At 41.7% G+C, this 24104-nt stretch overlaps 1 protein-coding gene across 1 annotated transcript in view; it reads right to left on the bottom strand.

The window, feature by feature from the left end:
* CSTF3 (cleavage stimulation factor subunit 3) overlaps positions 1 to 24104 on the bottom strand; it is an 80381-nt gene that overhangs the window by 15278 nt on the left and 40999 nt on the right. The window contains exons 4-8 of the mRNA XM_019551331.1: positions 6330 to 6362; positions 5349 to 5446; positions 1670 to 1736; positions 1533 to 1567; positions 1300 to 1426 (exon numbers count right to left, since the gene is read on the bottom strand). Coding sequence (XP_019406876.1) covers positions 1300 to 1426; positions 1533 to 1567; positions 1670 to 1736; positions 5349 to 5446; positions 6330 to 6362 — 360 coding nt within the window. The remainder of the gene's footprint in view (positions 1 to 1299; positions 1427 to 1532; positions 1568 to 1669; positions 1737 to 5348; positions 5447 to 6329; positions 6363 to 24104) is intronic.

The raw sequence follows: 24104 nt of genomic DNA, 5'->3' as shown, positions 1-24104 counted from the left end.
AAGGAGGAAGATGTGCTCATGCCTCTTCTGGAATAGAAGCTGGGACAATTGGTGTCCCAAGGTCTCTTCTGCATTGATAGATAATTAGCTTGGTGACAGATTTTTGTAGTGGTATCATCTTGTGACTGGTGGCAGGCTACCTGCTTACCATGTGTGTAAAGTGGCTCCTGGCTCCAAACGATGACTCTGATTCCACAGCTTGATTGTTTTCTGCAGAGGGAGGAGAGTGGGTGCCCTTTTCCTATTTATACAGTGTACGGTTGATATGCTGTCTGCTACTACCTGCACTACAGTGATCTGCAAGATGGGGAAAATACCATTCACGAGTCGAGCAGCTCTGAGCACCGAGGACCATCTTGTGTTTGCAGATTATCCAGATGAGTTCTTAACTTTCCTTCTGTTGTGTCAATGATCATCTTACAAAGTGACACAAACTTTACACAGCCACCAATTCAGTGCTCTAAATTCAGTGAAGTGGTACTATGAGTTTTTTGCATATCAAATGACTTGTAGAAAAGTAGACTAGATTAACTTTTGCCAAAGTTGTAGCGGCCTCTGATGAAATCTCACAAGTGGCATCTTACATAAACATGTAGTTTAAGCTTCAACTGGTTGATTTTTAAAACACCTCTACTGTTGGTTTTTGGAAGAATTCAATAGCCCAAATAAATAAATACGCCCTCTGCAGTCACTTGGCCCTCTTTCCGAATTCCCAACAGTTGTCTGCCAAGAGATCCAATGCATCCTGGCTGCCACAACTAGGTACTAAGTATCCATTTCAGATTCATCACTATCAGTGGCAATGGCCTTTCTGCTACCATCCACCCCTCCTGGGTAGCACCTCTCAACTTTTCTCTACCATCCAGAGAGAGCCTAAATAGTTTTTGATATCGGAGAGGGTGACTGCTACTTTGCAATGATGGCACAGGACTTTTCGGTTCTAATGCAGAACCGAAAAAAGGCTAATAAAGTCTTTTGGATGAAACTTCTTGGGGTCCATGTCTTTTGGCATTCCCTTGGTGGATATAAACATCATGGCAAAGTGAATGAGCAAAGGAAACATGTTTTCTACTACAAAAAATCTGCAAGTGAAGAAATATAAAAGTACCCCTAATCAGCTAACATGCTGTGCATTTACAATATTTGCAAGCATGCACAAAGAGCTCAATATTGCACATAGAAAACATGAGCTTTCAGTATTGATTTCCTGGTGCACATACATTTAAGACAGGTACAATACTGAGTCCATGTTTTAAGACCAGACTTTCTAAACAAAACAAGTTTTACTTTTTTAATTACCTCTTCATATTTGCTATAGTCTCTCCAGAGTTGTTCTATGTTGATCATTGGATTCACACAACCTCGCTGGTAAACCCTACGAACAGCTGTTATCCTCTGATTTTCTGCATAAGATCCTACAGCTTCTCTAAATAGTGAGGTGAGACATTAACATGTCAGCAGTTACAGACTGCAACCTGTACAAACATCAATGTTACATAAATTGACTTAAAAAATACTTTAAAAATACTTACACGCCTTTTAAAAAATTGATGTAATCCACCCAGATCTATGTAAAAATATATAAGCAAAATCAAGAATCATTTCTGCATTTTATTTGTTAGTATATTAAAATGTTAGAAATACGTTTTGCTTAGATGATAAAATATACCTGATATGACATGATTTCCATGCCAATTTTATCCAGAGCAAAATCATATGCCTGAGCCATTTTCTCTCTGGGGAAAAAAGTACAATATTGAAAACACTGAATACTAGGTTTCAACCATTTTACTAAATACTTTTGAAATATTCCTTTGAGCAACAAATTTTAAATAAACAGTAAGAAATATTTGCAGAAAACAGTAGCTGGCCTAATGGATCGGTGACTGTGCCTGGGGCCTTTTCTACTTAGGTAACAGGAAATCAGATATGCCATGTACCAGGGACAGAAAAAATACAACCAGAAGGTCCAAAAATGTTTCTGGCTAACCAATACACTTAGCATTATTGTGTAAAAGAAACAAAGAGTGGGAAGTTTAGAAAAAAAACAACAAAAAAGTAAGGTTTAAAAAATTGTTTCCTCTGAAAAACACAGAATTAGACTAAAATTCTTAATTTTAATTTTTTTTACAAAAATCAAAATAATCTTTTTTAAGAATAATAAAAAGGTTTTCTATTATCACCCCCAATTTTTCAACAAGAAAAAAAAAAGATTTGTTCTCAATTTTCATATTCCTCAGATCCCTTAATTTTTAATTTTTTTTTTACATTTTCTTTTTGTATTTCACCACTGGAAAGCTGTACGAGAGTAAAAATGAAGGAACTTCCCTTCCCCCCCCAAGTCAACTTTCATTTTTAATTGAAACGTTTCAAGAGTTTTAAAAATATGGGTTTTTTCCTTTCTATGAAATAGTTACAATTTTTTAACAGTTCTAGTCTTGAGCATATATATAGTTTCACTAAGTGATAATTATGTAAGAAGGATACGACCTACAGCTACTTAAAGGGGTCAACCCCAAAAATGGAAAGGAATTAGAGCAATTTAAAGGAGTTTAAGTAGGAGAAATAGGTGAAATCAAGAAAAGGGATGTTTAAGATCCACATCTAAACATTCTTTCAAACACCGTGATATATATTAAGTTCTAAGATAGTCCTCCAACTGCACAACTATTTTAAGGCTGTTATTGTGTGTCAGCTGTATGTCTCACCAAGGCTCAATGGAGAAAAACAATAGAACCTGACTAGGAAGAAAGATTTGACTAATTTCAAGCAATAGGAAATTTTGCTAGGGTGCAATTCCTCACTGGCAGGGAAAAGCACCTGATATTTGAATAGATCTTTTCAATGTCTAAATTTTATGGATCCATCTCAGAGAAGCAACTTTACTCAGCTATGCTGGCTGGAGTATGAGTATGGCAACGCTGTTTTCCTTTCTCTGTCCCATATGCTAAAGATAATAGAGGCCTGTAATGCATCATACTCTAATTCTCCCTTGTGCCTTGTCATGCATTTCAGCAGATAGCTTCTTTACATCTATGTCACATCATTCTGTTACACTATCAAGCATCTTCCTTCACAATCCGTAACACCCTATTGGGCCAAAGGGCACAGCCATTGGGATGAAGCAGAATCATCCTTCATCCAGTATATACAGTCAACAAGCCAGTACTTCCTCACTACTGTGTCAACAATACTCTTGTTCAACAGTCCTTACTTGGATCGTCTTGCTTTTGACATGGTTTCACCAGCTGACCATGAGCAACTGCCTGTTACATTTTATCTCAAAAGCTTGCTCTCTTTGTGTTAGCCTTCTTGAAAGTTCATGTTGCCACCACAAAGAGGAGGGTCAAGAACACACACATCGAAGTGCATTCCCTTGTTTCTCCACATCACCTACAGGTTGACCAAAGCTGTTTATACCACCTGACCTTCCTCACAATCCCTTTTCTAGCAATTGGTCCCTGTTCATAGGATGAAGATTTCTAGGTGCTGAAAACAGTCCACCTTGCTGCGGTCTACTTTAATGAACGCATGGTTCTCTTCATTCCAGTGTGGGCAGGGCAAAGACAGTGGTCTTCTGCAGACGAAGACAACCAAATAATTTGCTAGTCCTCAAAAGGTTGACCTGGCTCTGTAAGCCTTTATTCTCACTGACCAGCAGATCAACATCAGCAGCAAATTTAGGTGTTTATCCTCCTGCTCTGAACATTTACCACAAGGCCTCTGGCTATTGTAAATCCATCAGCCTTTCAAAACACAACAAATGGGATGCCCATTATCATACTGAACAAAGTCATTTACCTTGTTGCTGATCCCAACCTCTCCTCTTTGTAAATGTTTGTCAGGAGTGCAAGCAGCTTCCAGTTCACATCAATACCATTCCTGCCATGCTGAGCTAAATGCCAATTTAGGTCAATGAAGCAGTTGAAAATCTCCTTGTCAACCTCTCTGTACTATCAGCCTTAGACACAGGAGTTGCTGCACTATTCCATCATCTTTGCAGAAACCAGCCTACTAGATTTTAAATCTTTTGAGAACAACTGTGAGAAGGGAATTTGCTTGGATAAAATATGTAATTGTTCCGTAGTTCACACATTTCTGTGGATTGTTCTTGTGTATTGTCAACAAGGCTGATTTTCCCCACTTCAAGTGTTCTTTTCTTCTACCCGATATTGCTCTATGTGCAACTGCCTGATCAGATTACCACCTATGATGATTAGCTTAGCTAGTCTGCCATTGCACGACAACTTCATATCATAAGGTCAGATGCAATGAAATGGGAGTGGGTGGGTGGGTTTGGATAGATTACTTTTGAATTTGCAGGTCTTGGGGGGCATGGGAGGGGACATTTATTTCATCCTACTTTTATTCCATTTTTCTAGTATTTTCATCCTTTATTGTAAGCTTTCATAGACATCATAGACATCAGGGCTGGAAGGGACCTCGGGAGATCATCGAGTCCAGCCCCCTGCCCAAAGGGCAGGAAGTCAGCTGGGGTCATAGGATCCCAGCAAGATAAGCATCCAATTTACTTTTGAAGGTGTTCAGTGTAGGTGCTTGAACCACCTCCGCTGGCAGACTGTTCCAGACCTTGGGGGCTTGGAGAGTAAAGAAATTCTTCCTTATGTCCAGCCTGAAATGGTCTTGCAGGAGTTTGTGACCGTTCAGCTTCCCTGAGACTTTTTTGGAACTGGAAGCACATACTTAGTAAGTAGGAACCTACCTAATTCATGGTGGCTGCCTGTTGATTCACAGGCAGAATGCGAGGTCAGCAGTCATTTTCCAGGCAGAGTGCAACAGGCCCCCCCCGATGCCTCTGATTGGTCCAGGGGCCTACTGGCCCCACCCCTCATCACTGATTGGCTGCAAAGGCTGCCTGCCAGTCATGTGATCCTACCCATCACCATTGATGGGATGTGAGTGCTGTCCATCATGCAGCCTTGCCCTTGCTGCCAACTGTTGGAGAGGTAGAGTCACATGACAGGCAGTCATCCTGCCCGCAGGCCTTTGAGTGGGCAACCTCCCCTTCCTCCTTCCCTGCCCAGGCAGCCTGCCTACGGACTACTGGCTTCCTCTGGTGAGCCAATATTTTATTATCTGTAAACTTTTCCCCCCCACTGTGGATTTCACAGAATCCATGAAATCATGAATTAGGTATGCATTAAAAAAAAAAGTCTTTCAGAGAAAATGTTTTCAAGCTGCAGAAATATTTCAAAGACCAATTATGATCAGATCTTCACGTTCAGAGACTGATTTTTTCCAAGATGGAACCCCTACTCCATGCCTTGTAAAGGAAAAGGAAGACATTCACCATACTAAAGAATTGAGACCAAACTATTTGTACTTACTTGTAACTAGGTAGTTTCCCCTTGGTTTCTCGTACATATGAAAGATAACATTTCCATAAATCAATGTGCAAAACCTTCATAAGGCATCTCTGAAACAACTGTTCAACAAATTAAGAAAACGTTATCAGGAATCAAGAACAGAGATTAGGTTTATATACATTAAATTCTTTGAAGCCTCAATTAAAAACGTGGCTAATAAGAGCTGGAATGTATTAGAAAGAACTAAAATTACCAAGGATAGGGATAAAATATCAAAGAATTACTGAGCTGAGCTGATTATAACATGTTAATAATATAACCAATTTTGACAATCATAGTTTTTAAGAATCTTGGGCAAACTAGACAAAATACTCAATATAAACAACAGTTCTTTCCAAACTACTATCCTAGCCTAATCACAAGAAACCTGAATCCCTTATAAATATATGCAGGTTTCCCTCGCTTTATGTTGTACATGCATTCCTGGAAAATGATGCACAATTAGAATTCACGTAAAGGGAACTCACATTAAAATGTAAGAAATAGGGATACGTTCTAAGACCTTGACTGTACTGACCCCCAGACCCGTTTCTACTACTTTTAGAAAACAATGTTGGTACTCGCCAACAGCAGACAGTACACACAAGCACAGGATGGTGGTGAATGTTACCATAATGGGGATGGCAACTGCAGAAAAACATATTGCAGACAACGAATGAGGAGCAGATCCACACAGGGGAATATATTTTGGGGCGCATCACACCCAGAATGCACTGCACAAAGCAGCTGACAGTAGGCTTCCACCGCACCAATCGCATAAGAGTGAATTTACCTTTCATATAAGTAATTTTTGGTATAAAAAGGATCATTGCATAAGAGTGAATTCGCACATACAGAATCCGCAAAAAGCGAGGGAAACCTGTATTCCATGTTTATGGAGCTAAGAATACTTTAATAAGGGCCTAAAATTACATGAAGAATAGAATTTATGATAGAACTCACCTTTTCCACTTTGTCATAATTTTTTGCTTTAATCTATAGAGAAGCAGAAAGAGTATGTGTTATAGTAAATTCCTATTTCCAGAGGTAAGAATAAATTTTAAATACCTATTGGTTAAATATCCTGCTTTATATTTCACATACTTAGCCACACCTTATGAACAAAAGCTATGTCTACAGTGAATTATAAACTCTGACAAGCTTCATCTGAGATTCATGTCCATCATGAATTATTTGCTTCTGTGTTAATAGCAAATTTTCATTTTTAATAATCTTTTACTATATATTAGATCTGCTAATATTTTCTAAAGGATAGTTAAAAAACCTATTAATGATATCAATAACATCTCTGTCCTAAACCTGGCTTTAACGGAAGTAAATTACTGCACATTAGCTTTGCACTCTGAACTCTGTGCTGTCTCCCCATACTGTACTGGATCCAATTAAACCAATCAGTCAGACCTTCAGTACATGGTGTCCCGACTACCGCAGGCTCATGTTCCTCACACTGAACTGATGAGGATTGTAGCTGTGCTCACCTGGGATAAACTGATCCCTTTGAAAATGAGAAACCGAAGTGAAAGGCACCTGTCTTTCTTATCGTTTGCCACATAGCTTTGGGACTCATTTCTCCAAGATATTAGAAGAGTCATGAGTCTTACAACCTTCAACATGATATGCAATATTCCTCTCAAAAAACTTCTTCCTCCCCCACTCTCCCCACTGTAACTGCTTTACAAATAATGCACATACAGAAGCAACACAATCTTAAAGTATTATACAAATAAAGGGTAGAAAATACAGCCGCACTGATTTATTTGTATATGTTGCCTTTCAAATAGGACACAGATCAGTAGTTAACTATATCCCATGCTCACCTACCCACAGAACAGGTTGAGCTACAGGCAGGTACAGATTAGCAAACCTCTGACCAAGTATCAGTGGGTTAAATCTGCATACATGTACTAGGCAACCTGTAGTCTTGCTCTAAAGCAGCAAGATTTGAGGCTATAACTAGGTTCCTTGTTTATAAACAAAACAGAAAAATGAGGATTGTGCCCTTCAATATTCGGCTCCATCATACCTAAAGCTTTTGATTCTCTTTGAGAGTTTAAGTCTGGTGTTTTCCCAGATTGATGAAGTGTTTGTTATTCTACACACATACAGTTAGCATCACCACAAAGTGAGGAATACTTCAAATCTTGCTTTTTAACCTCAAAATATTTGCTTTGTAAATTGGGTGGGAAAAGTCATAGTTTTATTCTTTTTCTTCAAAACCAATTTTTCTTGATTTCTCAGGGCTTTCCAAAATGTACGTTGGTAGCAAAACAGAAGATAACACCCCCCTGACCTTTTCAGTCTCTACAAGGGGTATTGAAGTAGGAAGTTATATGTGCACAGTAGGTAAACTCTGTTTTAGCACAGTTATATTTTCTTTCATTTTTGGTTTAAACCATTAGGGAAGTAGGTTTTACAAAGAGTTTGTAGGAGGAAGGCCTCCTCTCTCTGAAGGAGACCTAGAGTAAATACTCTTATTTTTACCTGATACTGCTACCTCCCATTCATTTAGCATCCACAGATAGGAGAAAGCGTTGGACAGTTACTGTTCTAACTTACAGGTTTCTAATAAGTTAATCAAATTATATTCACACACGCGAGTCTCCTGCGATTTTACTGAAAGTTCAGTAGCCAGTAGTACTTCAAAAGTAGCCTTTACATGCAACTGTTTTGGTTTACTCCCACCTATTAGGATTTAATTGGTATATGGGGCAGAGATGCTACTCTTGTGCAGGGATGCTACTATGCGTTTTGTCTCCCATCTTCTTGATCCTGCTCTGTTTCCTCATATTTCTTAGCCACTTGGTTTCTATCTAATTGTAAACCTTTACAAATAAATTTCAGAATGAACAGACTAAATTAAAAATGGGCAATGTGACTGCCAAATAAGGAAAGAGAGAACTGAGCCTGTGGGTCTGATTCTGCACTGCCTTGCACTTCATTCCATAATTCGCACTTGTGCCATTAGAATAGGAGCACGTACACTCTTTTCCCTTAAGATCCAAACTGGTGGAGAATTAAGCTGTAGGATCCCATGACAATGTGGTTTTCCACAAAGGAAAAAGTCCTATTCCATCCATTAAATATTTACAGGGACTTTTGGTGTTTAATGAAATCTCATTCCACCTTTCTCAAATCCTTGGAAAACTGTTAGTATGTTTTTATCCCGCCACCATTTTAGCCCTAAGATCCAATGAGGAAGAGGACCCACTCACCTTTAGCATTAACATTTTTTCACTCACATGAGCAGGATGGAATAAAGTTCACATTATGCACCTAAATTCAGTTAGGAACTCAATAGGTGGAACAGGACCTGGCCCAAAGCAAACATGTTTCTCTCACATGGATGCTTTCTGTACCTCTGGTGAGGTTTGCATTTGGTGCACTCAGATGTTACTACAGAAATAGCTGAGCTTAGAAAGGTATTGCTCCATCATACAATATTATTAATACTTAAAAAAAGAAAAAAGTAAAAGGTGAGTGTGTCCTTGCTGTCCTAGGGTACATGTGATAAGACACTTCTGCTTTTCATATCCCCAGGAATGGGTATGTATTGAGTTTCACTTTCTCACAGCCGCTTACAATTGCAGGCTTACAATACTTCTCTGGCTCTTTTTAAAAAAAAGCTTATCCTGATACTTTTGAATTACTTCAATAAAAGCCTGTCAGTCACTGCAAACTTTCATTAAGAGTTTTGATTCTGTTCTATTTCTTTCTAATTGATAAATATGAATTGTATTTCCCAGTTGGAGAAAGGAGTGCTGGGGCATAACTGTTAAGTTTGGAAGTTCTGAAAACACAGGATTTTCCTTTGTATTGGGGTTCCAAAGTACTGAGTGTTTCCATTTAAAACCCTTAACTCTTATTAAACGTAATGAGAGTTAAAAGCCCTCAGTATCTCCCCAGAGGTGGCTAAGCAACTAACACACTGCCATGTCCTTTTGTCCTCTTCTATTTGGTTTCATGTTTCTAATGTAGAGGATTACTCGTCTTGTCTTTGTTTGCCTGCACTTACTCCTGTACACTTTTATCAGCAAAAAGACACCAACCTTAAAACTGAATATGTAAATTAGTAGCTACTGAATATGTAAATTTCAACTCCATAAATGGGAACTCTAGCAAGTCGTTTATTTAGATAAGACAAAAATAATGGATAAGTCTACTACTTTGCCACTGGATAATTTACATAAAAATAGCCAGTAGTTTTGTGGGCACTTATGTGCAGAACTCCCAAAACAGTGGGAGCAGCAGAAGGTGGGAAGGACAAAGGGCCCATCTGAACTCCCATGGAAAGATGCAAAAGAACCATTTCTCAGATTTTCAGTGATTCGCATTGTCCGAGAGAATAATAAGACACACAAACAGTGAGTGCATGCAGATATCTACCACGATCAGGCAACATACAGTTAACACAAAGATCCCAGATCAATTAAGGTTTTCACACAGCATGACAAGGTGATCTTGTGTACCACTGAACTCAGAAATCTTGTGGTTTTATGGATGAGTGCACAGGAGGCCTGTTATTGTAGCTTACCAGTGTGCTACAAATTTTGTGTGAGGGTATGTCAGGTTCCAGACAACACACATGCTGTGACCCACGAAGAGAAGCACAATTGAACATCAATTTATATGGATTTTAAATAAAGTGGCCCAATTTTGGCAAATTACTTTAAAAATATTTTGGATAACTATGTATAAAAATGCGTACAAAATTAACCAGGCAAGCTTATTCTGTGCTGGCATATATTGTTACTATATGAAGGAACAAGTCAGCTTCTTCCATCTCTTGCTCTCAGACAAAGGCTGCTAATACAACTGACTAGTATTTTGACTTCAAGTCAATGTTCTTTGTCCAAAGCTGAGAATGTGATGTTTTCCTATGATTTTCAATAGTGATTAGATGTGTGGATTATTAGGTATGAGCACCCAGAAGTAAATTTAGCTCATGACTGCAATGAAGATGTAGCACACTTCTTTGCTTTCCCTGGAGTAAGGGGCAGGTCAAGGCTGCAATAGCAGCACTCTGACTATTTTAAGTAGGGAACATTTAGAGCAGGACCTAGCATGCTTCTGACCTGCTTTGGGCCAGAGATAGCACGAAACCAGCCTCAAGATCCAAGAACCATAACTAGGTCCCTGATATCATTCCCACTCCCTCCCCCCACTCCAGCGCTCCAGCCCTTGTGCTTTGTGAAGACAAAGGTCTGTCCACATGTAAAAAATAAAGATATCTATGGAAGTTAGGACTGCGTTTAAAAGTATATCAAAGGAAGGAAAGTCAACTACCATGGACCTGATAGTATTTCACTCTTGGTACCCCTTTCTACTCATGTATTTAAGATAAAGCAGCAGGCCATTTTCGCCTCAAGCAGCATGAAAATCCACCAGCTCCAAAATGTATATATTTTTAAACATCTGGGGGCGATTGAGAAAGACAAAAATGAAGAAATGTGTGAACAAGAAAAAAAAGATATGTTTAGAAGAAAAAAAGTATTCTAAAAGTCCACAGATAAATGTGCAATTTCTTTAAAAATTTCCTAGTGAAGAAAAGTCAGCCTGAGGAGAAGGTGGCTGAGTGGGGACCTGGGAGCATCTTACCAGTACGCTACGGGAGCACATCAAGGGCTCAGTGAACAACTGCTCACCAGGGCACCCAAGGGGAAAACCAGGAGTAATGGCCACAAATTCCTGGAAGATCAATTCAGACTCAACATTAGGAAAAATTTCTTCAGAGTCATGGTGTCCAGACTGTGGAATAAGCTTCCTCCAGACGTGATGCTGCAATCACCTACTCTGGAAATCTGCAAAAGGGGTCACCTGGCCCCCAGTTATCTTTTCTGCTTGGTGCAGGGGGCTGGACCCAATGATCTTCCAAGGTCTTTTCCACCCTTACAATCTATGAATCTATGAAAAGTGCAACTAGCAATTTTTGTAGCTACCTCTAAACTCACATGTACCTTATACCAGTGTACCTCTACTGAATTTTATTGGAGTTACTCCCTATTTATAAAGGGATGAGGTCAGCAGAAGACTTTTCGTATTTATTGCTTATGGGTAGGGTATTCTTCTTTCCACATACGAAGTTGTAAGAAATAAAGGCATCATAAAACCAGTATGTCTGAGCCTCTTGCTTCTAGCCACTATTCTGCCAAAGAATCACATGCCAGATACTTAATATTAGCCTTATCAGTACTTTGGGATAGACTGAGAAGTCACACAGAAGGCAGTGCAAGTAAACTTAACTTCTGTCCACTCTACTGATGTGTAAGGTTTACTGTGAATTTACGTTGTCCAGTAAAGAGTGTTACTTCCACTGCCACCTTGGCACTCTCTGTTCTTTACTTTTTTGTGTTACACTCCTGTTTCCTAAATAATCCTTAAGGAACAACACTTATCTCCAACTTTTAGAGATTCAGTGAACAAAACTCAGAAATAATGTGTACAAGAAGGGGTCAAAAGACTTGACTTGATATTGCCTGTGTTTGAAGGGAGGGAAGGCAAAAAGATGCAAACTAACGCAGTCACCTCTAATTTTGACCTTTAATATTAGAATATTACAAATTCTTGGCTGCAGCTTGTGTTGTAGTGCAATAATATACTGAAGGTAATTTAAAATTTAACTGAAAAATATAAAGATCTGTCCCTCTATTGTTGCTGTGATTGAGGGTATATGAAGCTATTTAAATGTTACATATTTGTATCTAGGTATAAAGTTTTATGAATTTTAACACTAATTCACAATTTCATGAGTCAAATATCCCCATCTCACTGATGAGGAAATGGAGGGAGAGATGCTACCCCCAAACACCCAGCAGACAGTGATCAAGTCTAGATCACAGAATTTAGGAATTACTGATAATCTTGCATTTATTTATAACTTTAAGGATAAAATGTACACAGTGAGGCTATACTGTCACTTTGTAACTGTGTTGCAATTTTTGTCCTTTCTCTCTTCACTTCTGCCCCAACCTCCACTAGCTTTTGGGCAAAAATAAGAGAGCACGTCACATGCTACAGGCACCAGAATTTACTGGAAAACGGATATCTGAAAGCAAAATCTCCTGCGGCAGCAAAGTCATGGGATCTCATGGGCAATATGACAGTGAAGGGCCACAGATGGGAGACCATTCTTCTAAATCAGGGGTGTCAGACTTGTGTGACACTAAGCTCGATCCGGTCCACAAAGAGCCTCGTGGTCTGGATCCAGATCCACCCCAGCTGTGGGGCAAGCAGCAACAGTTCAGGGTCACCAAAGCTATTATTCAAACCCCATTGCCAGAATGCATTCCCATACCCAGATTTAAGCAACTGGCCCCACCTCTTCTTGCCTCCCCCCATCACCCCTCCCAAATTCCCAGCCCCTCCAGAAGCCCTGCAGGCCAAATGCAACAGCTCCATGTGTTTTGACACCCCTGTCTTAAATCAATTTATTAACTCTTCAAAAGAAGAAGCATTACTATGTTTTTGTACAGTTGTCAATACAGTTGAGCTCAAGCATGCCTGGATTACAGCATAATGGGAAAAGTGCCTCACTTTTAGTTCTGTGATCAAGCCATCTACTTTACTGAAACTTTCATTTCAGGTTTGAATGTGATGCATCCAATAGGAAGTAGTTTTCATTTTCCAATTACATTATTACAAAACTATAACGTAAGCTTCTTGTAACATGATTTCACAATTACAGGGTCAAACTCTGTCCTGGGACGTGCTTGTACATTTCCTAATTATTAAAATCAGTGAGCCTCATAAGCGTTCAAGGGAAAAGTAATGGTGCAGCACTACATGATTTCATTGACTTGGAAAAGATGTGTGTTATTTATGATGGGCATAGCACATTATTTTTGTTTCATTTTATTTGTAGTATTAAAGTTAAAAACTATAAAAACAAGCATGAAGGTGTGGCTTTTGTTGTTTTTAATGATTTGTGCTGACTTGCAAAGAGTAAGTAAAGTATCTGCTCCTTAAGGAAGAAGCTTCCTCAGCCGAATTGCCCTCTTTACCTCCTCATGTCCTTAGCACACCTTCAATAAGAGACCACCTCTCATTCATGAATGCGGTGCACCACCAACTCCAAGCAAAAAAGTCTAATGTCCCCAGTACACCTTCTCCAGCTGAGCTCCCTGCATGTGGCTAATCTGACATCAAAATGTCTCCATACTCATGCTCAACTTGTGCCTCTGTTGGATGTAGCCTACTCCTTAATATTTTCAGAAAAAGGTGAGGCTGAGGACCTGGAGAAAGAGGTGGTATTATGTTAATATGCCTTTCAGAAACCATATCCTCCTTTCAAACCTAGCTGAGTGACCAAGTAACCCGAGGGGAAAGAAATCTGAAAATACATAGTCCTCAGATGTTACTCATAATAGGAATAACTGGTTTCTTAACAATTAATCTAGATTATCATGGAGTACCATGATAATCACAGTAGAGAACTGGTGTTCATCAGTTGAAATTATCATGGGCTTTGTTCACCAGGACAAGACAGCTGACATGTCCAGAGAAATGTTGCTAGCAAACGATGGATTTAATCACAAACAGTTCCGCAGACGCAAAACCTTAAGAGCATATAGCAGCAGTTTAAATCTATGTGAAAAAAACACATTATTCTAAGTGTGATTTTCTGAACAATAATTACAGGTCTTAGTTTTCTCCTCATTAAAAATTCATGGAAGTTTGTATTAAAATGTATATTCAAGCAAGGGCATATTTAAATAAAGATCAGTAGCGTAGCATTCAAAAGCCTGTCCAACTCTAACCCAACTACATAGCTGATCCAATAAAAGATCCAATAAAACCCTTGCCAGTAAAGATTGGGATACTTCAAGGTACTGGTTTCCAAAATAAAATAGCCTGGCTATAAATTATTTATCACCAACACACACTGTTTGCCAGTCTTATCCACTTGTGCTTTTCATTACTCAAAACAGTGTTCTGGATCAGATCTTTTCCTGATGACCAGGCTGCTTCCAGCTATTATTTTGTTGATACTAACTTATGTTCTGATCAAATAAACGACAGAGATGAAACTGAAGTCTAAATACCTCCGTAAACAGAACACCAATACATGCAAGAAGCTAGATAAAAAGCATAAGCTTAACGATAAACAACAAACAAGCAGCAGAAAAGGAACTCCGAGATAAGGAAAGTGAAAACTGACAGAAAAACCATGTTAAAATATTTTTCTCAAAACTGTAATAATAATTATAATAATAATTATATTATAACCTATGTTGTTATTTTGCACTTATTTTTATAGTTACACCACTGTCCTGTGTAGGAAGCCAATTCTGAATGTGGTTATGTACACCTATAGATCTCGTCTCTCACTGATTCCAGATTAAATAAATACAGATGCAAGTATTTCTGCTGAATTTATAGCACCAACAATGGAGTATTATTACACTTGCTTATTTCTACAGCAGCCCCACCTGTTACCTCTGCAGCCAAAAGTTAAGCTATATTCCTCCTAATACACAAGTTACTATCCTGGGCATGGGTGAGAGGGGGAAAGCAGTAGAGAAGTGGGGCAGGGAATCAGTCACCCGTCTCTTCTACCGTCTTCATTCTGAAACACTTCAACAAAAAAAGGTCTTGTCTCCCAAAAAGGTGACCTTGTAATCCAAAGGAGTCACACCTGCCACACACAGGCCATAGATGCCTGAGCAGGGAGTGAACCACAGTCCCTTTAAAACACTGCAGTTTGCTGAAGGAAATAGGAGATGGGGAAGTTTGAAAAAGGAGACCTTGCTCTACCATATTCTCTCTACTCACATGTAAATAGTCTCTTTGCACCTGTTCAGGACCCGTGCAAATACCAGTAAATACTTGTAAAATAAAACACATTCTATGTATTATTACCTGACAGAGAAAAAGAAAGAAAGAATGCTGTTTAGCATGCAGTGAACAATAACTCTGGACTCTCAATTTACCAATCACTATATGGTACCTAGGGGTGCATCAAAAGCTTGCAGGGCAAGCAGTGAAACAACTTTCTCCCACCAACATGTGGGCCACATCACTTCCTATTTATTACAATGGTGAAGAAACAATACTGTATGGGGAAGTCTCTCTCTATAAGGAAGAGAAAATAAAAGTGCATTTGTAAATAAATGGTAATACAAAGGACCCAGGCAGCCACAGAAAGATAGAAAAGTGATGGCAGTGTAGAGGGGAAGGCCCATTGCAGGAATGGCTTAAAGATCTGCATGGTTTCCCTTTGCTTTTTTTCCCAAAATCTCCTGGAAGCCTGCTGCTGTTTTCAGCTCTCATCCCCAAGCCTCCTTAATATGAGCACACAATCAAATGAAAAAAAGATATACCCCTTCCTAAATCGCACTTGTTTCCAGTCTAGATGGATGCATTTTATCCATCTGCCTCCTTACCACTAAGGAAAGACACCAGACCTTTTATAACTGTGTCCCTACCCCAACACTAACCTTCAGAATCCTTATTTGGAAACTAAAAACTCATGAATAATGCTCCACTTGCAGTCAAGTTAACGCCTTTCTAAATATGACTATGTAGGCTAAAGGTTAAGAAACCTGAAAGAAAGAAAAGTTTGCAGCAGATGGCAGGTCTCCATTTTTGGTTACAGAATCTTATAACTTAACAAAACATGGGCTATCTAGCAATCTTCATTGTGAGGAATGAAGCTCCAGCCACACATTAAAATGTAATATCCTGAGGTATAAACTAACCACCTGCACTCAGCTGTTAGAGAAACATGGACATTCTTAATTGGGCTACACAGACTCTAATTTCTAGGTCAAACAGGGGCTACCAGCCTTCTTTATTTCTTTCTGTAAAGAAAGGTCTGAAAGCTGCCAGTTAAACAGACCTCTCTTAACAGCCAAGAACATGATCTGAAATAAGAATGTAGATATCCATGGGACCTTCTCTGATAGCTATTCAAAAATTAAGATAAACAGGAACAAGGTAGCCTTATACTGGAATAAGAAATCCACATAGAAATTTATTCAGGAATAGTTGTTAGACTTCAAATTCACATCCTACCTTAATCCAATTAATTTTCAAGCACAGACAAGTCCTAAGGACTAACTCATTTATAAGCTTAATTTAGAGGGTTGGGTTTTTTGTTTGTTTGGTTGGTTTTTTTGGGGGGGGGGGGCTTGTTCTTTTGGGGTTTTTGCAGGGATGCAGCAACCTACATTATTGTAGGTATTTGGTCATTACCAGGGATCCTGGTTTTCTCTGATAAAAAAAATCCTAAATTCTGTGATTAAACCCGCAAAATTCGTATTTTTCCAAGGTGAAAATGAAACTGCCACTTAATACATAGGTGTCAGCTGAATATGATACTTTATTGATGTCTACAATTTTAAAGCAGTTTGGAAGCCAACCAGTGCCTCAATCATTATAGCAAAATAGATTCTAAATACTATATTTTAGCATTTGGGTTTTTTTTATGATGGGAAATCAGAGCTCCCCCTGCCCCCTTCACTCACCAGGATGTGGGTCCAGGTGCAGCTGTGCCCCCTTCTGCTTTGTGGTGCTGAACACCCATGATATGCCAGTGCACCTGACTACCAAACCATAGCCCCCCACCCTAGTCCTGCAGGGGCCCCTCATTCCTAACCTGCAGCCCCTGCCTACCCCCCGCTCCTCTCTCCCTCCTGGCAGGAGCTCTCACCCTGCACCAGAACACAACTGTGGCCGTTCCTCCTCCCGTCCCTTGCATTGTGGCCCTGAGCAGTCCTGACACGCTAGTCCATGCCCCATGCTGTTGCCCCTACTTCCAAGCCACAGCCCCTGCATCCCTGGTAGTGTCACCCACAACCCCCTGCCCTGCTTGCCAGCTCTTCCCACAGGTAGGGATGTAAATATGGTTTAAAATACTATCGGTTTAACTGTTTCCAATTATACTGGTTAAATGGTTAACCAATAAGATATACCTAGCTTAGTGATCTCCACCAGGAATAGCCCCAGCCACTTGCATCTTCACTGTGCTCCTGGACCGGGACAGGTCCTAGACCACTGGTAGGGAGTGAGCCAGGCAGGGTGTAGTTGGTGTGGCTGAGCCATTAGGGGGATCCACAACTTCCCCTCACTCCCACAGGCAGGGGCACAGGCCCAGGCCAGGGCTGTGGTCCTCTTGTGCCCAGATCCCCATCCCACTGCCACAGGGAGGGGGGTGCCAGGCCCCTCACAGGGGTCAGGTGGGACTTTTCATAGTTGGTAGGGTCGGAAGGGACCTAAACAGATCAAGTCCAATCCCTTGCCATGGGCAGGAAGGGATGCTGGGATCAAATGATCCTGGCTGTCTAGCCTCCTTCTGAAGACCTCTAGGATAGGGACGAGCACCACTTCCCTTGGAAGTTGGTTCCAGCTCCTGGCCGCCATGACTGTGAAGTAGTGCTTCCTGATGTCTACCCTGAATCTACTCTCCATCAACTTATGGCCATTGTTCCTTGTTACCCCTGGTAGTGCTCAGGGGAACAGGGACTCTCTCATTGCCTGCTGGTCTCCCTTGGCAAATTTATAGGCGGCCATCAGATCCCCTCTCAGCCTTCACTTGTGGAGGCTGAACAGGTTCAGGTCCCATAGCCTCTCCTCATAGGGCCTGTCCTGCTGCCCCCTGATCATGTGAGTGGCCCTCCTCTGGACCCTCTCAATGCTATCCACATCCCTCCTGAAGTGCAGCGCCCAGAACTGGACATAGTACTCCAGTTATGGCCTGACCAATGTCGCATAGAAGGGGAGGATCACCTCCTTGGACTTGCTCATGATGCATCTATGGATGAACGACAAGGTGCAGTTGGCCTTCCTGACCAGGTCCCCACACTCCAAGATGAACATGGGCCAGCAATCAATAGGGACACCAAGATCCTTTTCTGCCTCTGTGCTGACAAGGGAGTTCCCCAACCTGTAGGTATGGTGCTGGTTCTTCCTCCCCATGTGCAACACCTTGCACTTATCCGTATTGAAACCCATCCTATTCTCATCTGCCCATCTCTGTAACCTGTCCAGATCTAATTGTAGCCTGTCCCTCTCTTCTAGCATGCCCATTTCTCCCCACATCTTGTGTTATCTGCAAACTTGAACAAGGTGCTTTTCACCCACTCATCCAGATCGCCAATGAAGATATTGAACAGTGCAGGCCCTAGAACCAAGCCCTGGGGAACCCTACTGCCCACATCCCTCCAGGTCAAAAATGACCCGTCCACTAGCACTCTGGGTGCGGCCCTCCAGCCAATTTGTGACCCATCTGGTCACGTAGGCATCAACACCACAGTTGCCTAATTTCTTAATGAGGATAGGGTGAGAGAGTGTCAAAGGCCTTCCTAAAGTCTAAAAAAGACTACATCCACTGCGACACCTGCATCCAAGACTTTTGTGACCTGGTCGTAGGCAGCCACCAGGTTGGTCTGACAGGACCTGCCTCTAATGAACCCTTGTTGATTGCCCCTAAGCATAATCTCCCCTGTTGGCCCTTTGCAGATGTGCTCCTGGATAATTCTCTCAAGGAGCTTCCCCAGGATCGAGGCAAGACTAACGGGTCTATAGTTTCTTGGGTCTTCTTTCCTCCCTTTTGTGAAAATGGGGACCACGTTGGCCCTTTTCCAGCACCTCACCACAGCACCATGAGTACTTGTAAAGCTGTGCCAGGGGACCTGCAATGACCTTTGCCAATTCCCTAAGCACTCTGGGGTGGAGATAGTCAGGACCTGCTGACTTGAACATGTCTAGTCCCTCCAGAAGTTCCGACTAGGTCCTCACTGACCCCAAGACTCTTAGCCATGCGGTGGGCCTGCCCAGCCCTCCCCAGCCCCCAGCAGCAGGGCTCACGTAGGGCAGTGGGTTCTTTGTGCCTCCCACCATGCTTGTGCCACTGCAGCCTGGACCTTGCAGGCTTCTCAGTAACACTGGGCCAGGCCCTCCCCAGGTAACCCAGGAGGGGTCTGGTTCCAGCAGTGTGGTTACACTAGGCGTGCTGCCTTCTTCACCCTCCTCCCATGGTGCTGGGGCCACATGGTGTCTAGCCCAGCCCTGGGTCGGGGATGAGCATGCAGCTGGCTCAGACCGAAGAGACACCATGGCAGCTGAAGCAGGTGGCACTAGGTCCAAGAGGTCACCATCAGCCCCTTGTGTGGCAAGCATGACCCCAGGGTGTTTCTGAAAGGCAGTGGTGCAGCAGCTGTAGCCTGAGAAGTTGATATTGCAACCCTAACACTGCCCCCAGGAGCTCTGCTGTGCTGTCGCCTCAGGGACACCCTGGGGCCACACTCACTGCTCCAGCTGCCACGGCACCTCCTCAGACCAAGCCAGCCACACACTTAGCCCCACCTCGGGGCTAGCCCAGACCCCAAGTGCTCCCAGCGCCATGGGAGGGTGGGGAAACGATGCAGTACACCCAGTGGAGGCCACCCCACTGAGACCGGACTGCCTCTTTCTCCCTCCAGGTGAGCTGGGGAGGGCCCAGCCTGACAATGCCACAAACATGATGGGAGGCCAAAGGAGCCCTGCCCTGGCCCTGCTACTGCAGGGGAGCTGGGCAGACCCACTGCGCAACTGGGAGTCTTGGTGCTACAGTGGGAAGGCCCCACTTGACCCCTGTGGGGGGCCTGGCACCTCTCCCCCTCCCTCCGTGGCAGCAGGATCAGGATCCAGACAAGAGGTCCACAACCCCAGCTCCACCCGCAGCCCCTGCCCATGGAGGCAAAGGGAAGCTGTGGCTCTGCAGTCTGGTAGAGTCCCCTAGTGGCTTGGCCATGCCCACCTGCTGCCCATACCCCACCAGTGGTTTCCTGATTCTCAGAGGTTTGGGGCTGGAAGGGACCTTGTGAAATCATTGGGTCCAGCCCCTCTGCTCTAGGCACAAAAGGGGAAAATCTGCTATTTTCCACACAAAATTGAAAAACTAGATCCTCTGGTCTTTACCTCAACACTACACATCCTACTACAGACTTCAGAGACTTTAGTTTAGGGTCTGAATACCATCAACCTCCAAGATGCCAATTTAAGTGAAAGACACCCAACACCCTTTAGAGACCCTGTGTTCTCAATGATACTTTAAGAAAGTCTCATTCATTCAGAGGCCACAGACTGCAGAAACCTAACCTGAGTTTTTAATGGAAAAATACGGAGATTTCTTTGAGGGTGCTTTCTAATGCAAATAAGCAATGTATCCTTTCACTGATTTTCAATGCTGGACTTGAAACAAAACAAAGAAGCCAGAAAGAAAACAGCAATGTGTTGCAATTACTAATTCATTAAATATTTCCTCAAACACCATGCATCTTGGCTCTACTTTTTTAGCCATTTCAGTCAAGTTGAATGAAAATATACAAGTCAGTTTCCCAGGTCACTTTCCACACCCTTTCTGTCTTGCATTTAATTTTTCACTTAATCTTTAACAAAGCCTACTATGATTTCTTTCTTCTCCCTCTCATCCCTGAATACCTATTTGAGAGAGAGATGTATTTCTGATATGTGTTAAAGTTCAAAGACTGCCCATGTAGTTCCATCCCCTTACTGCTGGTCAAATAAAACTGAAATCTAAAGCTGTAGAAGTAGTATTTCTCACGGAGTTAGTAACATAAGAATGGATGGCAGAAACAGATTCTTACATCTTGGGTGCACCCGAGTGAGTGGGGCTATGCATTTCCCTGGGGACAAGTAGCAGCAAGGTTTGCTACTGTTACTTGTCCCCAAGGAACACCCATGCCACGTGTGCTCTGGTGCACAGCAAGTTACCCCGGGTGGGGTACAGGATGCTGCAGCCAGCAACTGTGCTGGCCCCAACAGCCTTATCTGGGGCCCTCTGGGAGCTGCAGTGACAGTGCTCCTGCAGCAGGAAACCTGGCCAGCAGCTGGAGTGCGACTTCAGCCATCCAGGCTCTGGTTTTGGGTGGTGCACACTGCCACCACGAGCACTGCCCCATTTTTGGGGAGGCATGGGATTTTTTTTGACCATGGGACTTCCTGGGGCCAAAAAATGCCCCCGCAGTACAAAGCAGTAGCACAGGGAATGCCTTCATGTAAAGTGCCACATACTGCACATCCGTCCTTGTCTGAATACACCCCTTTAGTCAGTCTGACCTTTGTAAAAGGGTCCTTTTTAAATAGATTTCAGTTGTTCCACTACCCCTTTCTCTCATAGCTATCTAGTTATATTGAGTCTCTGCTGTCCTCAAGTTGTTCTTCCTTTATTTCCCTTAATTTTGCTTATCAGCGTGTTAAATCCAAATCAGTATCTCTTGTACTATAGTGGTAAAGCTGGTATCATCTAGCAAATCTAAATTTATTATTTACCTTTCCTCATCCTCCATTTGGTCACCAAGAATTCCTCAGTAATATATGACTTCCTTTCCCTGGTCATGTTCAGAGTTAACAGGCACTGTCAAAATCATTTGTTCTCATCTATAATTCCTTTTTTTCACCTTTTCATGCTGATCCACTATACCATTCTTTATTCTCTCAGCCATATATCATTTAATCTAAATATTGCTCTCTAACCTCCTGTTAATCAACCTAGAATAGAATATATTGCCTTCCTAATAAATATCTACTTGGGTTAATGGTTATACCATGGTTGACAGATGAATCAAGTTATTGCATAATTATTTCTAGAGGTGACTGTCTGGCCACTATTCTTATATTAATACAGTTACTTTTCTTCAGGAGACGCATATTTAAATTTATTCTTATTTTATTGCTTAACCATCTTTACTGCATCTTGTTTGGGATCTTTAATTTAGCTTCTTCATATGATCATTTTAGGAAACTGTCTTCTCCATTCCTTCTGTCATGTCCCTGATTACGCAAACTCTGCCACCTTCACTTTTTACATTTTAAAGATGTCTGTAAAGTCTGGCCAGCCCTGGAACCAAGGCAATGCACATACTCAAGTGAAAAAACTTTATTTCAACATTTTTCACTCCACACAGAATCAATATGGTGCCTTCCTTATTTTTATATTAATATATTATCCAGATCATCGTCTTTCCTTACAAACACTCTACTCCACTGACTGAACCATCATTTTGTTTAAGCATTTTCATGTTAGTTGTAATATAATTTGGATCCCTCCATTTTTCCGCCAGATTTAATAGGAGAATGTGTTCAAGTCCATCTACATGAAAAAATTGCACTTATGAGTATTTTAATTTTTTCTCTCTTCCTACCCCTTCTCGTTATTCAGATTGAGATCAATCTGATTGAACCCTTCCTTGATTTAGCTTACACTTTCTCATACTTGAAATGGTAAGTCAGTTTTCCATCTAGTGAACTAGTTAATGCAGTCACAACTCTAGTTTCAATGTCTCTTCCATCCCCAGAAACAGCCTGCACTACCTGCTTACACACAAAGTCACTTCCAGATGCATACCAAAAGGTTTAAACTTTATAAACACCAACCTGCCTTTCAGAGTTTTTTTTTTAATTTCCTTCCTCATTAATGATCTTCTACCTACTGTAGCTCACTGTTAGACATCCTTATTTATCAATCTCTGCCTGTATTGCAATAAATTTTAAAACTTACAAAGCTATAAAAAAGTAAGTAGTATTTGTAATTAAATTAACATCTGAATCTACCAACATCCTTTCCATAGACTCTTTAATCCTCCAACTTCATAGTTGTTCAGTTGTCAGAGTTGTACAATAGGAATAATACTATCACCAGGGTCAGGGGGTGAAGAGAGAGTGGGGACAGGGGATGCATATCAAGTACAAGGGTGTACTTGGTAGCCATGTTGGTCTGAGACAAAAAGACAAAAAAACTAGAACTCTTGGTTCCAAAATGATACCTTTTATTAGACCAACTGGAAAATGGCAAGAAAATAGTCCTTTTCTACAAGCTTTTGGGATCAAAGTCCCTTCGCCAGGCTCTGGGAAAAGTATAGATGCTACAAGATGGTAAAAAGTCCCCATAGGTAGGAAATAAACTTCATTTTTGCACAGAGGGAGCTGAAGATGGAAGGCTGTCCCTCTGGGTCTATGAGTGTCTTTGTGAGCTGTGTTGAGTAGCTCTTTGATGTGTTGATCAAGTACAATTCCTTCCGTGGAGGTGTCAGATGGCAGGCAGGGAGGTATAAAAAAGTTTTACCATCTTATACCATCTACTCCTCCCAGAGCCTAACAAAGGGACTTTGATGTCCAAAAGCTTGCAGAAAAGGACAATTTTCTTGCCATTTTCCAGTTGGTCTAATAAAAGGTATCATTTTGGAACCAAAAGTTCTAGTTGTGCGTACGTCTATCAAGTACAACTTCATTCACAGAACACATCAGGGAACAATGGGAGAATAAAAAAAAACTAAAAGGTCTCTGACCTATTGGTAACACCATTCAAATTATTTCAAGTCTATGATTAGGATTTGGCAAAAAAGCAAGAAAACTCATTGGGTGTGTACACAAGGGCAAGCAGCCTGTCAGGGAGATGCGTTAACCCATGGCGCTTTACACAAATCACCATGAGTTAGAGCACCACTGAATCCAACTGGTCTTTACCTTGTGTGTGTGGGGGAGGGGGAAGAGTTCAGAACCTGCCTGCACCCACAATCCAGCAGCCTCCCAGGAGGCTGTCAGACTGCCCCTCTCCCCAGCCATGCCCCCACTACCAGCTGGCAACTGTCAGCAGTGGCTAGGGAGGGAGTCCCCCCCTTCCCCCCCAGGCTACCCAGATGGGCTTTTTGGGGGGAGGGGGGGAGCCAGTCTGGGCCCATGTGGTGGGGGGAGGGGCAGGGTCTTGACAGTGGCAGAGGC

This window comes from Crocodylus porosus, unplaced genomic scaffold (genome assembly GCF_001723895.1).
Source record: "Crocodylus porosus isolate Cpor-Errol unplaced genomic scaffold, CroPor_comp1, whole genome shotgun sequence".
Lineage (NCBI taxonomy): Eukaryota > Metazoa > Chordata > Crocodylia > Crocodylidae > Crocodylus > Crocodylus porosus.
The sequence above is the reverse complement of the archived record's forward strand: the minus strand, read 5'-3'. Positions and strand labels throughout refer to the sequence as shown.